This window comes from Artibeus jamaicensis, unplaced genomic scaffold (assembly GCF_021234435.1).
Source record: "Artibeus jamaicensis isolate MK-2021 breed Jamaican fruit bat unplaced genomic scaffold, CSHL_Jam_final scaffold_1964, whole genome shotgun sequence".
NCBI lineage: Eukaryota > Metazoa > Chordata > Mammalia > Chiroptera > Phyllostomidae > Artibeus > Artibeus jamaicensis.
In genome coordinates this window covers 7767196-7781781 of record NW_026522030.1, presented here as the reverse complement: position 1 = coordinate 7781781, position 14586 = coordinate 7767196, and the positions used below count along the sequence as shown (strand labels likewise).

The window sequence follows — 14586 nt, the reverse complement described above, 5'->3', positions numbered from 1 at the left end:
AGCTGCCACTCCAATAAACATGTAGATTACTGTGCAGAGCTGAACCAGTGTGACTTGTTTTCAAGCTATTAGCACCTTTACGTTCACAAGCACCTACAGCACTCAATCTGCTTGCTTCAAATTAACTGGGCTGCCCCAGCTGTCTGGCCCCAGGGAAACGCCTACCTTTTCCTGAAGCTGGAGCAGCTTCTGCTGGCTGGCATCTCTCTGTGCACACACCTCCTGATATTGTCGCAGGTGCTCATCCTTGGCGGAGGCCAACAGGTGTTCACATTTTGCTTCCCACTGGGTCTGCAGCTCAGCCTGTACTAAAGATAGCTGCCGAGAAAAGTGATCACCATATCCTGGGGGTCCAGTTGCATCTAGAGAAGCCTATCTTTTATAAGGAAAAAGCATAAGCTAACAGCCCAACCTCATAGGGGAACAACTGTCCGGAAGACCTTGGTTACTTTGAAAGGAAATGTACTTTTCTAAGGTACAAAGGAAGAAGTCATCAGTTGTCAGGGCTCCAAAAGACTCCAAGCACATAAAGGTGTGACTTGTCCAGACAGGCTCCCAGAGGGCAGGGCCGTAATGTGATCATTTTCAGGGCCATGCCCTTAATTTTATAGAGTCAGAAAATACTTAATTTTGTCAAAATTCCCAGAGATGATCAAACCGAGGGACTCAATTCACTCTCCTTACCTGAGCAAACAGGAATTTACAAACTTATGAGGAGCAAGGTCACTGTCAGACGGACTAGAGATCCAGCCGTGCACTGACTGCCACGGCCCCTGCTTTCTCTGCCTGGTCACATAAATCAACCCTCTCCACCTCCCTTTTTGAGGCAATAATGGCTCTGAAAGATGGTATCTGGTGGTTGAGGACTTTAGCCTTATCATGTTTGGAATTTTTTATACAGACTTTCTCTTATTTTACTTGTAGAGTTCGATTTCCACTAAACTTGAAAAATGGAAAGATTATTCACTTGAATCCTGCCTTTTCTGCATGTATTTAGATTGTGTCCTATCTTTCTCCAAAGTGAGAGCACTGACTGTAAGAAATGTCACCATAAAGGTTAAAGAAGAAACTTAGTTCTAAGCCTTTCATGCCTTTTTTTTTGCTTCCAAAGTGCTTCTCATTACCTGCTCTGAGGCTGCTTGGTCTGTGGATACTCGCGCCTTTTTCAAAAGCTGTCGAAGTTTGTCCAGTTCCTCCTGGTGTGACTTGCGAATTTCGTCTATCTCCTCCTCAGCCTGACAGCGCTCTTGAGCTGACTTCTTTTTCCTTTCTGAGAGGTTCTTAGGAACAAGAGAACCATCATCAGCTCTGGCTGTTTAACAGAGGACACACGGAGGTGGTGGTGGCAGGATCTGACCTCACTGGGTCCTGCCTTCACTTCTGGAAACAATGCATTTTTTTTAGCTTCATTTTCCCTATATATTTAACATTCTTGGCTACTAGCTGAGAAAACCTGTGACAAGGAGGAAAACAAGAGTTTTACTACAATTCTATTAAGAGGTGGGGAATATCTTAACAGTGAAGTAGATACTTTCACATTCTGCTGTTAGGAAAGTAAATGGGTACTCTTTCTTTCTCTCTCTCTCTCTTTCCTTTCTTTCCTTCCTTCCTTCCCTCCCTTCCTTCCTTCCTATAATACTCTAAAGTTTTTATTTATTTATTTATTTTTAGGCAGAGGGGAAAAGAGAGAGAGAGAGGGAGGGAAACATCAATGTGTGCTTGCCTCTTGCATGCCCCCCACTGGGGACCTGGCCTGCAGCCCAGGCATGTGCCCTGACTGGGAATCAAACCAACGACCCTTTGGTTTGCAGCCAGCACTCAATCCACTGAGCCACACCAGCCAGGGCTATAGTTGTTACTTCTAATGCATGAGATTGAACAGGGTAAAAAAAACCTATTTTATTTTACATTGGGTTGGCCACGAAGTCCATTATGTTTCTTTTGCAAAATAAAAGACACATTTTTCATTTCCACCAATAACTATTGGTTTGGATATTTTGAGTATGTCGGCCACCTCCTGTTATTGGCTTCTAATGAGTAGAGGCCAGGGCTGCTGTTGTACATCTTCCAGTGCATAAGACAGCCCCACAGCAAAGAATTATTTGGCCAAAAAGTAAAAATAGCAAAAAATTATTTGGTCAAGAAAATTCTCACACCACTTTTGACATGTTTGATCAGTCATGGCACCTTCTCCAAACACTGCACAAATCTTTTTAGTGTTTCAGTTGCGTTTTACCTTTCTTGAAATAATAAAGCATAATATGCCAAAAATGTTGGGTATTTTCTTCCATCTTCAATATTAAAATGACTGCACTAAAATTCACCAATTTTGACTAAGTTTTTTTAAATGCATGTGATATGACAGCTGTCACAACACAATCTAACAAAATTGTTTCAAATGAAGTTAAAGACAACTAAGTGCTAGAGCTCTTGTATGGAAAAAACATAATGGATCTTTTGGCCAACCCAATACTTTTCTGTCTTATTTGTGTACTATTGTAATTTTTTAAAAAGAAAATAAAAATGCATATTAAATAGGTAATTCTGGCCACTGGGGCTCCACAAAGGAACTTCAGTTGTAAAACTTACCTTTTCCAGAGACTCCTTCTCAGCTCGAAGGTCAGTCAGCTCTTCCTCCAGGGCTGTCACCTTGAGCTCCAGTTGTCTCCGGTTTTGCTTTTCACTTTTGAACTTGGACTGTGCTTGCTCAGAGGTTTCTTGGAGCTCTGGGATAAAAGAGCCTAGAGAATTAGCTGCAGAACCAGAGTGACAGCAGGCTACACAACATCCCAGAAGCCTCTTCAAAGCTGCATTCTGTGATCTCCCGATCTTACCACACGGGCATCTTCTCCTCGGTTCTTTCAGTACCACCTCCCTGCTCAGCAACAGGTTCATCAAGCCCACTGACTCCCACTAACCCATATTTATCTCTGTATGTATATGTCACTTCCCACACGGACAATGGAAAAGTTCCAGGCAGTGAGAGACCACCTTCAAAACACATCACTCCCACAATTCCATGTCAGTCACTATCACAGCACATTGGACACATCCCGTTGGTATTGGTCCAGCCCTTTCTCACTGCCTGGGTAAGATATTCTCAAGTGTCTTGGTAGCTGGGACATTCTACCAAGAGTCTGTTCTCAAAACATCCCTTCTCAAATAAAGTTACTTGGAATATCTCTTAAACATGTAATGCATCAACGGTTACTTTGTTTGGAAAACTTTTGAGACCCTATGGTACTCTTAAGGTAGTTGTCATGGGGCCCCACAAAAACAGAAGAGAGGGTAACCGTATGACATTCAAATCTACGCCTCTCTCTCATGTGCACCCAGGCTATGTTTTAAAAGAAAAGGGATTTATCCTTAAGATATCACTGCACCAACTGGCAGCAGTGCTTTCTAGCTCTCAAGCAGGCAGTGAACCTTGCTTCTTCCCAACGCTGCTGCTGCTGCTGCTCCAGCCACACCTACAGGTCCTGTGTGGCTTCCACGTTTGTTTCTATACACAGAGGTGGACAAATCAACACGCAGGTCTTCCCAAACTATTCAAGTCATCCTGGCTTGAGCACCACCTTCGTGCCAGGTCCTGAATTAACACTAATTTGGAGGAAAGAACTTTACAAAGATGAGCAAGATGCCACCCTTGCCCCCCAGGGACTTGCATTCTAGAGGGGAAAACATACATATAAATAGTGCTGATAAAAGCAACATGTGAGAATGGTCGTAATAATGTTTGAGAGAAAGAGTTTTAAAGATCAAATATAGAGAAAAAACAAAGAAAGCTTCTGAAGGAGGCAGACTTTGGAAAGAAATGGAGACAAATACTGGTGATGGTGGGCACTCCAAGTCCAGAGAACAGCATGGATGAAAAGCGACAGACGTGCTGCACAGCAGCAGCAGGCTGGCTGGTCTGACCAGAGCCAGGACAGGCTAAGTGACAGAATGGGACATAAACCAAGCTGCAGGGGCCCTGAGTGCTGGCTAAAGAGCTGCAATCCGTTCTCTCTGAAAGCAGCAACCGGTACAGGAAGCTCTTCTTTCACAAACTTCCACTGTGTCACGAGTGAGAGGAACTCTAACGCCCAGGCTGGGGAATCCAACTGTAAACCCAATGACACTGAAGGCAAACTTGCTCAGCTCTAAATGAAGAGTCAGTTCTTCTGTTGTCCTCTGTATAAACCACCATGCAGGTCTACCTGGCCCACCTTAATGTCTGGCTCAGTCTTCACAAACTTCATGAGCATTAGCCACACGTACTGAGAGGAAGGATAGAATTTAATTCCTTAAGTTTAAATGGTCAAAGGACATACCTGAGAGCGCGGCCTGCAGTTTGGCGAGCTGGCCCCTGAGGAGGTCTGTCTCCTTCACGCTCTCTGTCAGCTGCATCTGCAGCTCTGTTTCTTTCTTTTGGTGAGCACTCACTTTCAGCTGCAGGTGAGAGACCTGGGCAGTGGCTGCTGCTAACTCTTCTGTCACCTTGGCCTGAACAGTAACAAGGCACAATGTCACTTCAAACACAGGTGTTCTTTGTCTCTAACTGATGACCTGGCCTCACGTACTGTATGCTGACTGAACTGTAGAAAGAGAGCTAAAGCCCACCTTCGACCTGTATTGAACCACAGTCAAGCCTCCAAAAAGTACAAAGTCTCTGACTGAGGACCTCCCTTGCAGAAATCTTTCCTTAGGAAATACTCTCAAGTAACACCTGATGAAACCAAAATAAATACCCTGGAAAACCCTCTCGTTATATGTTATGTAATAACAGCAATTAAGGAAAATGATGGTTAAAAGAATGTCAATAAAAAGGAATGGTAAATAAATGACAAATACCACATTAATTTCACCTGAACTGATTTCTGTAAAAATCAGGAGAAGTCAGACAACAGGAAAGGTAATAAGGGGCTGCTCTTCTGGTGACCAGGCTTGATTTGGGGGCAGCAACATACTTATGGGGTTGAACCGTCTCTCCTGTACTATTATATTACTACTACCATTACTGCTCTTATACCATTGTACTTTACACGCAATTTTACAGCTGTCTACTTTCTTATTACCACTTGTCTTTCTTATGGCAGTTTTAAACTTACTTATTTACTTAAACAACACTCAGAGAGCTCTGCATCTCTCTGTGGCTTGCGAACTCCTAATACCAGACTGAGGACCACCTGCACAAGCCCCGCAGCAGTTACGACCACTGGAGGAGAGGCCGTGGGATCAGTGATCACTCTCTCACCGGACACAGAGCTGAAGGTCACGCAAAAGCTCTTTTTATCTCAGGACCATACATAGAAAGGCCTATTAGGATATAAAAAATATTCCTGGGTGAGGAGGAGGAGGGAAAAAAGGAAAAGGAGGAAGAAGAAAGGAAGGGAGGGGAGGGGAGGGGAGGGGAGGGGAGGGGAGAGGGAAAACAAAAGCAGAGGAAGGAGAAACAGGGAAGAGTGGGGAGTGGTGAAGTGACTCCAATACTGTTTAATGACACCAATGTCACAGGCTGCTAAAGGGACCTAGGTATTAGGAGTCAGCCACACAACCCAGGCATGGTGAAAAGTAGCAGCGAGAAAGAACAAGGAGTGGACAGGGCTGTGCGGGGCAAGGCATTGCTTATCTGAGGACATGGGTTCAAAGATATTATTTACCTGGAGACTATGCCTAAGAGAACACAAAGAATAAAAGCATGAGATCCACTGTATTTTGCCAGGTATAATGCTCTCCTGTATATAATGTGCACCCATGTTTTTGGCCCAAACTTTCAGGAAAAAAAATCTTTCATTTCAAATTTTTAATTCACTTATTAATTTATATTTAGAAACAAAACTGAGTATTGTATCCCAGGGTATTATTTTGCTTATGGATACTGTTATTGCTATCTAGAGTTATACTTTTAATGCATAAGCATAAAGAATTAAAAACATTTATATAGATACAGAATTAGTACTACCCATGTATAATGCACATCCTTATTTTTCCCTCAAAAACTTGGCCAAAAAATTTTACGCATTATACACGGCAAAATACGGTAAGTAAGAAATCATTATCATTACCAGAATATGAGAAAGTGAGTAAACTCCACAAGTTATAAAGTGAATGCCATTCAATTTTTCATGTTTTTAAAAAAACTCAAATACAAAATATCAACTATTTCTTAAACCTCTGAGAAAGCAGCAGAAGGGCTGAGACCTCCCAGCTGGGGACTGGTAGCCCAAACATAAGGCCTCTGTTCTGGACAAACGGTGTCACTGGAGCTAGGACAGGGAAGGGCTACAGAATCAGTGGATCCCGACCCAAGGCCCACGGGGGTCTTCACGATCGCTACTCCACCGCAGGCTGCAATTCCTCATTCTGAACTGCTGACGTCAAACAGCAGTGTTGGAAAGTGCTCTGGGAGGCTCGGATGGAGGAGCAAACGAAACAATCCTGAATCTCACTACAAACATTTGTTACAGGGCATACCAGGAATTTTCTATTATTTTTGTCAACAGAATAAATTTAGTTTGTAATACGCTGTGTAACTCTTTTTTAAAACAAGAATTTTAATGATGTCGTGTGAAGAAAGGCAGACTGCCGTGGCGGTGCCTCATTCGGGTGCGCCTGCAGTCCTGCAAGCTTGGCTACTCCACACGCTCTCACAAATGGACCTGGAGGGCTTGTCTGGAGGCTCTGGCAGGGAGCGCAGCTACTCCTGTACCTCTGACCGAAGGCCAGTCCTCTCCTCTAGTGGGGAAGGTCGCCCTCTTTGAGCGCACAGCTTCGGGAGGGACACCATGGATCGGTTTGGTGAGGGAGGACGGGGACACCTGCCTGGCCAGCCGGGTCAGCTGAGTCAACCCTGGAGACCAGTGGGGCGACAGATGTTGTAGCCAGATGGCCTTTACACCCTAAACTGTATAATTCTTTCCTTAAATTATTAAGATCAGTGATCATTTCTGAGTCCATTTATTGCAAAGTATATTACATAACAGATATCAAGATGATGGACATATTAACATCTATTCAAACTTTTCTCGTTCCCTTCCCAACGATGGCAACAGTTCTGCTGAAAAGCAGACGTGTAAGTACATACATAGGACCGCTCCTCAGCTCTACACATCCTGGGCTTTGCTTTCCCAGTTACTTTACCTTCTCTTGCTCAGCATGCAATACTCTTGCCTGTGTGTTTTCTGTGGCTGTTTGAAGTGAGTTGTTCCTCTTTTCCATCATCAGGTTACTCTGCTCAACATATCTATGAATAAATAGGGAAAAAGAAAACATCTGTCAAGCACCAAATGTATTCCAGGTGTAACCCAATGTGCATTCAATCCGCACAACATTGCTCTATACCTTCATGAAAACAATCTGAAGGCATTTTGTTTCCCTTAGAGCTGGAGTAATCAAGTTGGAGGCAGACACCTGGGCTGGAGGTGCACTGCTTTGAACTAGCATAAGGAAGGAGAGAGAAATTGGAAGGGTGTGTGGTGAGTGGGGATGAGAAGGCAAGAGACTGGAGTGAGAAGGCTGCAAGGAGGGAAGAAAAGAAAGACACCCCCTGCCCCCCTTCCATGCGAGAGACAAGACACGCTGGAGAAGAGAAACATGAAGAATGATTTTTCAAAGTGAAATACTATATGTTATGATATGTAGCCCTGATTCCTGCCCCCCAAGTCTTCAAAAGGATCTAGAAAAATTACAAAACACTTGGGTTTCACACGGAAATCAGTGAGGTTCTGGTTGATTAAATAGAGTCAGCCTACACAGAAGAGGAAGGTTGATACCGGAGTTCTGAGTGTTAACACTACTTTTACGACAAGGAAACTAGGGCCGACAGGAACGAACAAAACGCCCACAGCCAGGCAACACAGACGAAGAAGAGCACTGCTGGCATTCAGACACAGGCCGACTGAGGTCTTTCTACCGAAACGCCTCTCAGAAAATAAGCAATAGTTTACATGACAGGCAGGAAACAGAGAAAGAAGAAATACTGATAAACTGCCCTAAACATACATTTATTTAACATGGGTATTTACAAATTAAACCCTTTTGTCCATCCTAGCTAGTGTCCAGTATGTTATTACCTCTGATTTCGTTCAATTAGTTCGCTAATCTTGTCATTCTGTTCTTCTATCCGACTGCTCTTCTCAAGGATCTCTTGCTTCAATCTTTCATTCTCCTAAATTCAAAATGTGTGATATATAACTTGAGTTTTTAAGAGAAAAGTACCAGATAAAAGGGAATCAACTTGGACAGTGATGCTGTTACATATTTTGAGACAAAAAACTAGAACTTATGTCCATATAGAAATAATATTTAAAACAACATATCAATTTATACCTTACCACACTATACTCAATAGATTAAGCACATAAATGGCTGTACAATGAAGCAAAATTCTGAAATATGGTCAAAAAGAAAGGTTTCCCCCTGAACACATAGTGAAAAGTCACCCAGACTGAGTTAAGCCATAAGGGACTTTCCAGAACTTGCCCCCTCAGTGTAGCATTTATCACATGCTCTCCATTTCCGGAGTGGAGGTTAAATGGGCAGTGCATCTTGGGAGAGGGTAGGGGCAAGACCTCCAGGCTGAGTGTTCTGTTCCCGGCCACTCTCACCTGAATAATTCGCTGGATGTTGCTCATGATCATCTTCGTTTCCATTGTAACCGACATGCCAGGAATGAACAGGGAATTGCCAGCACTATGCTTCTGTAACTCTTCAACCTGCCGAAGGGGTGCCAGAAAGACTTCTGTCAGAAATTTTTAAATAGGGAAATATAATGTACCCAACAGAGAACCACTTTTTTGAGGATGCTAATGAGTTTCTGAGACAATCTCTAATGTACGCTAGAATTTTCTTCTGCTAAATGGATGCCAAAACAATAACTACCTTCTAGGGAAATAATTACTAACTATATGAATACAGGAGACCAAGGAAGAGTTTACCTACAACCCTGGTTGCTCCCTATTTGTACCCCCCTGCTTGTACCCACTTTCAACATGGCCGCTAACCTAACTCAGTCACCTTAGTCATGAGATGATCCATTTTATCAGCCACTTTGCTGACTGCCATTCGAATTTCAGTGTTATGCTGACGGGCTTCAGTCATGAGAAAGGAAGCCATGTCACCAGATCCTAAACAGAAATAAGTGAAAAAGAAAGTTACGAAACTGGAGCAGAGAATACTATATGAAGAAAAGACAACAGCTCTCTCAGCAGAGGAAAGAAGGAAGTGAACATTTCCAAATACTAGGAGTGCTGTCTGTACTTTGGCTTCGGCTACTTCTTCCTTTCCCCCCATGAAGGTCTTTCGCCAGGCCAGTGCGAGCGTTGAGGGCGCCCCCCCCCGGGAACTGGCACACCAGCCCAGGACTCCCCCGGGCCCCCCCCACCTGGCATGTCATCATGCACAGTCCACTAAATGGGTATTTTCTGGAATATCCTGTTCATGGCGCCAATTGTAATGCGAAGAGCCCCAAACAGGGTAGCTGCTTAAGTGTTCATGCTATTCTGAAAAAAGCCGCCCTGAAGCCTAGCAGATGTGGACACGCTGTTTATGACATTACAGAGGAGTGCACAGGGGGCAGCGGGTCAGTATGAGAGAGGGACCGCACCCTCTCCAGCCCGAGGTTCATTATAAGGGGTTGCTGACAAAGGAGGCACATGTCCTACATGTGACTCTAAACTACATTACCTCACTGTGTGCATGCAGAAAGAAAAGGTCAGGAAGCAATCACAGGACAAGAAGCTGCTCCCAAAAGGAGATAAGGAGAAAGTTCAACCATTCCCAAAACAATACACATTCTTTCTGGCTAAGGGCCCCCAGGCCAGCCCTTCTCATGGGTGGTAGGAGAGCCATGTCAGCATCGACCCCACAAGCAGACCGAAGCAAAAGGGCTCCAAAGCTAAACTATGCTCCTGCAAAATGCACTGGGGGATAGAGTCTGGTCCAAGGGCACAAGCATGCCCACTGTGGTCTGCCGCAGCACTAGCTGCTTAGATTGCTTCTCCATTCATCTGACTGTGTGCTAGGCACTGTACCAGGAACCAGGGATGCAGCAATGAATAAAACATGGCTCCTGCCCTTCAGTGAATTCAGTCTGGTGAGAGGAGACTCCCATGTAAACAGATCATTAGCATAGTGTTTTAAGTGCAAAAAATGGACCATGTACAAGGTACAAGAGGAGCATAAAGAAAGGCAAGATTAACTAACTCCTTGGTGACATATATACACAACTGTGTCTCTGAGAGGAGAAGAAGGAATGATGGTAGAAATCAGGGAAGGCTTTCCAGAGGAGATGACAGACTTCACCGTTTCCTAGACAGAGCAGGGGCAGGGCTTCCAGACAAAGGCTGCATCTGGGAAATCTCCCTACCACTATTCTAACAACAAAGGTGATTTTTATGTAAAAGACAAGCTGTAGGCCCTGACCAGTATGGCTCAATAGGTTGGAGCGTCATCCCATAAACCAAAAGGTCACGGTTCGATTCCTGGTCAGAGCACATGCCTAGGTTGCAGGTTCAGTCTTTGGTTGGGACATATGTGAGAGGCAACCAATCAATGTTTCTCCCTCATATCGATGTTTCTCTTCCTCCCTTCCCCCTCTCTAAAATCAACAAACACGTTGAGTGAGAATTAAGAATTTTTAAAAAGCTGTAGAACAAGAAGGGAGGACACCATTGTAGCTGTTCACGTTTCATTCTGTTTTGTTTTATATACAAGACGCTCACACATGCACATGCAAATGAGGGATCTAAGAAGTTACCCAAGTACCTGTCAGTAACAGTTCCCTGTGGTCAGGGGTTTTAATGATGGAGGACAGTGCTTTCCTCTCTACACCCTTTTGTGTTGTTTGACTTTTTAATGGGAGTATATTATTTTTATAATTTAAAAATTTTAACAAATCAGTTTTCATTTGAGATACTGAACATCCACAAACACTCATTCTGCTTTCTCCAGATTTCCTCCAATGTTTTACTATTTTCTGTAACCTTCACAGAGCCACTCAGGCAGAGAAACTGAAAACAGCTGGTGGGAGAAAATGCAAGAAACGAAAGCCAAGAAAGCGAGATGAGAGTTTTTTGGAAGGATGATGAAAATGTTTAAAAACTGGGTTGTGGTGATGATTGCACAACTCTCTACACTTACTTTAAAAAAAACTGAATTATACACTTCAAGTGAATGAACTGTAAGGCATGTAAATGACATCTGGAGAAAGCTATTTACAAAAAGATAAGGCCCCGACTGCTGTGGTTCAGTGGGTCGGGCACTGTCCCGCCAACCAGAAGGAAGGTCGTCAGTTTGATTCCCAGTAAAGGCACATGCTTGGGTTTTGGGCCAGCTCCCCAGTTGGGGGCATGTGAGAGGCAAGCATCTGAAGTTTCTCTCGCACGTCAATGTTTCTCTCCTTCTCCTTCTCCCTCCCTGCCCCTCACTCTAAAAATAATAAAATCTTCAAAAAAAAGGTAAGAAAGAAAAGGCAGAGATCTAATTGGAGTAACTACGAAACAGCGATGGGAGGAAGGCGAGCACAGCAAAAGCAGGTGAGAAACTAAAGGGATCGCTCCTCACCTTGAAAATGGGGAGACTGAGAGAGCGGTGCTGGGTACAAGGGCCGAGCGGGCTGCAGCTGGGAGGCGACGGTCGACACCTGGGGATAAGCATAGGCTGACACACCTGCGTAGGGCTGAGAAAATACCAAGTTACAGTGAGCTTATACATTTGTGTCTTTTTTGCTTAATTTATCTTTGACGAAATAAAGTAGACAAGCTGGAACGAGGCTCAAACTCATTGAAGCTGAGATGGATGAGATTAGGGTTTGGTATCAAGTAAGAACCCCAGGAGGAGTGTCAGCTTTGTAACCTGGTCACTGCAGTCCTACCCAGTAGTGGGCGTAGGGTGTCTCTGGTCACTCCCCAGTCCTCTGGAGACATAATTTAATTAAGTAGGAATTCATTCCCCAGCCATAGGGCCTACTTATGGTCTAAGAAATGTTAAAACTAAGACAACGCTGCTGACTTTCCATTGAGGTAAAAGAAGAGGTGTGCAGAGATGCCAAACCAAATCCACCACCAGGTTCCAAAGGAGACCTCTTCCTGGCTAGTTTCTAACGCTTATCTATGCGACCAAGAGCTCTCATTTTCCTCTGAGCCTCATTCGCCTCAACTATAAAATGGAAACAGTAACACCACTTCTTAGGGTTGTCGTGTGAACTAAATGAAGTGACACTTATGTAAAGTTCCTAACAGCTGGTAAGTTAGGTTAAGTGCCTGGCAGATAGTAAATGCTCAACAAACTGCAGCTGTCTCTTTAATGATGATGGTTATTCTTCCTTGAAGTAAAAAAAAATGCAGCTCATTTCCAGAGACAGATATAACTACCCATTAACAACACATTAAAAAATATCTTAGTCTACAGGATGGTAATTCTCCATCAAGGTAATTCTGTTCCTAATGGAACAGAGTCTGCCCACCATCACTCCTATTCTTCCATTAAGAATCACCAAGAAAGTGAGGCCCTGTTACCACTGGGAGTATGTCTCATGCATCAAATGCATAGAGACGGAAGAAAATGTCCACAATCCAGACAACAGTCAGCAGAGGTAGATAGGCTGCTGTCACTGCCTTTTGTAAAAACAGGGTGCTGCCTGTGAACCAAAAGGTTGCTGGTTTGATTCCCAGTCAGCGCACATGCCCGGGTTGTGGGCCAGGTCCCCAGCTGGGGGTGTGTGAGAGTCAAGTGATCTATGTATCTCTTGCACATGGATGTTTCTCCCCTTCTCCTTCTCCCTCCTTCCCCCCCCGAAAATATATAAACAAAATCTTTTTTTTAAATGAAAAAACCTACTTTAAGGGATCACTTTGGAGGACAGACATCAGAGTCCAGCTGCATTTTCTATGTAGCCTCCACCCTTACCCTACAACCACTGTGCGGAGTACAGTGCAGAACCTTAGCCTCGCAGCTGTTTGAGGGATAAGAACAAAGAAGGCGTAAATTATACCCCTGAACTAGATAATAAGTGTGGAGAAGAAAGGAAATGAACGTGGAGCGGGCCTTGACTGTGCGCCCAGACTGTGTACCACGTGCTTTGTTTGTTCCTGCATTTAATCTTTATAACAACCTATAAGGCGTGTAATCCTTTGACTGGTTTAGGGATAAAAAAGTGGTGGCCGAGGAAGGGGAAACACTATAATCTCTGGCTGTAGGGAGCTGCTACTACACAAATTGTGTAGGAAGAAGAGAATTAACTAGAGCTGTAATTAATTATAGTTTATAAATAATATGGTTTTAAAATGTTGTTACCTGAAAGGACTGGGAATTTCCGGATACAGCTGAGTGGGAATCGAGAGATGCAACTTGCATTAAGGCAGCAGAGGGTGCCTGGAGCCCGGTAGCAGGTGGCTGAGGTGCTAAGATAAAGCAGGACGTTTTCATCGTTAGCCATCCTTGCTCGTGTGAGTCCAGAGTAGCACCTTACATACCATCAGGCTTCAGACTCAACCACAATCCTCACCTAATCTCCTAAACCAACTCTACCAGAGTCTTAGCCACGGGCCAGAAGAACAAAAGTGGGTGTTCTTGGGTACATGTGACCCAGAAGGACAATCCCATCAGGTGACAGGAAGTGCAGAATTACACAGATTAGAGGGAGGTATCTCATTAGCGGAACACAGATCTGCAAAACTGATAATGCAACACAGCAGGCAGACCAAAGACATCTCCAGGTCTGAAAATGCCCTATCCAGGGACAAACTGAGGAGTTTACACCCTAGTCCAGTTTTCAGCACTAAAATGATACAGCCTAACAGTTTAAGGAATAGTGACAATTACTCTGGTGCTGACCCAATTCAAGGCCACACACCCTCGGAGAGCTTCCTTACCGTGTGTGGTCACCTGCGGTAGCGGAGGCTGGGCTGGCTGAAGAGAGGGCTGGACAGGTGGATTCGGCACCGGCTGCCCGGCTCCTCGCAGAGCGTTCACTTCCTGAAACAGGCACCAGCCTTTCGTTATTATGTTTGAGTCCCTAACTGAACACTAAGGCTGACCACCCGAAACCTGCTTACGACACAGGGCTCCTAGGCAAAGAGGGGGAAGGGAAAGCAAGCAGGATGGCAAGAGCTCAGGGCGTGGGCTGTTGGGAGGTAGCACTCTATTATGTAATAGCATAAGATCCCTTCTCCTTGTAAATCATCTCAAATAATTACATATAACTTCCTCAAATATTCTAAGTTGTTTAAGTTTTATTATCTGAAGCAGCTAAAATGACTGCTCTCCAGAACATATCATTTACCCAAAAAGCAGTGACTGTAAGTAAGACTGACCTCGTCTGTCCCTGCAGAAGTGGGGTCTCTTGCAAGGAAACCCAGGAAATAATTCAGGCTCTTCATTTCTGCCAAATAATCTCCGTACACCTCAAAGTGCTCAATGAAAATCAGACAGAGTGGGATTCACTGCACTTCGTTACCATAATGTTTTGGGATAATATATTATTAGTGTTTTTCCCCCAGTCTTTCTTTTCATAAAAATCAAAGCAATGTTGTTTGTTCCCTACTGTAACTCTAAAGAAAGTCATGTTTAAACGTCCTCCTTCTGCACAGGAGGGAAGGAAAAACC

General features: G+C 44.1%; 1 protein-coding gene across 3 annotated transcripts in view; it reads right to left on the bottom strand.

Moving 5' to 3' along the window:
• Nucleotides 1-14586, bottom strand: part of FKBP15 (FKBP prolyl isomerase family member 15) — a 50665-nt gene that overhangs the window by 8757 nt on the left and 27322 nt on the right. For 2 of the 3 annotated variants that reach the window (XR_008389917.1, XM_037163479.2), the window contains exons 13-23: nucleotides 13854-13956; nucleotides 13276-13382; nucleotides 11545-11659; nucleotides 8998-9107; nucleotides 8589-8696; nucleotides 8055-8149; nucleotides 7123-7225; nucleotides 4314-4485; nucleotides 2590-2726; nucleotides 1125-1280; nucleotides 166-318 (exon numbers count right to left, since the gene is read on the bottom strand). Coding sequence is in view for 2 of the 3 variants with exons in the window: in XM_037163479.2 (XP_037019374.2) it covers nucleotides 166-318; nucleotides 1125-1280; nucleotides 2590-2726; nucleotides 4314-4485; nucleotides 7123-7225; nucleotides 8055-8149; nucleotides 8589-8696; nucleotides 8998-9107; nucleotides 11545-11659; nucleotides 13276-13382; nucleotides 13854-13956 (1359 nt within the window). In the remaining variant the exon portion in view is untranslated. The remainder of the gene's footprint in view (nucleotides 1-165; nucleotides 319-1124; nucleotides 1281-2589; nucleotides 2727-4313; nucleotides 4486-7122; nucleotides 7226-8054; nucleotides 8150-8588; nucleotides 8697-8997; nucleotides 9108-11544; nucleotides 11660-13275; nucleotides 13383-13853; nucleotides 13957-14586) is intronic. The other variant, XM_037163481.2, reaches the window with a different exon arrangement.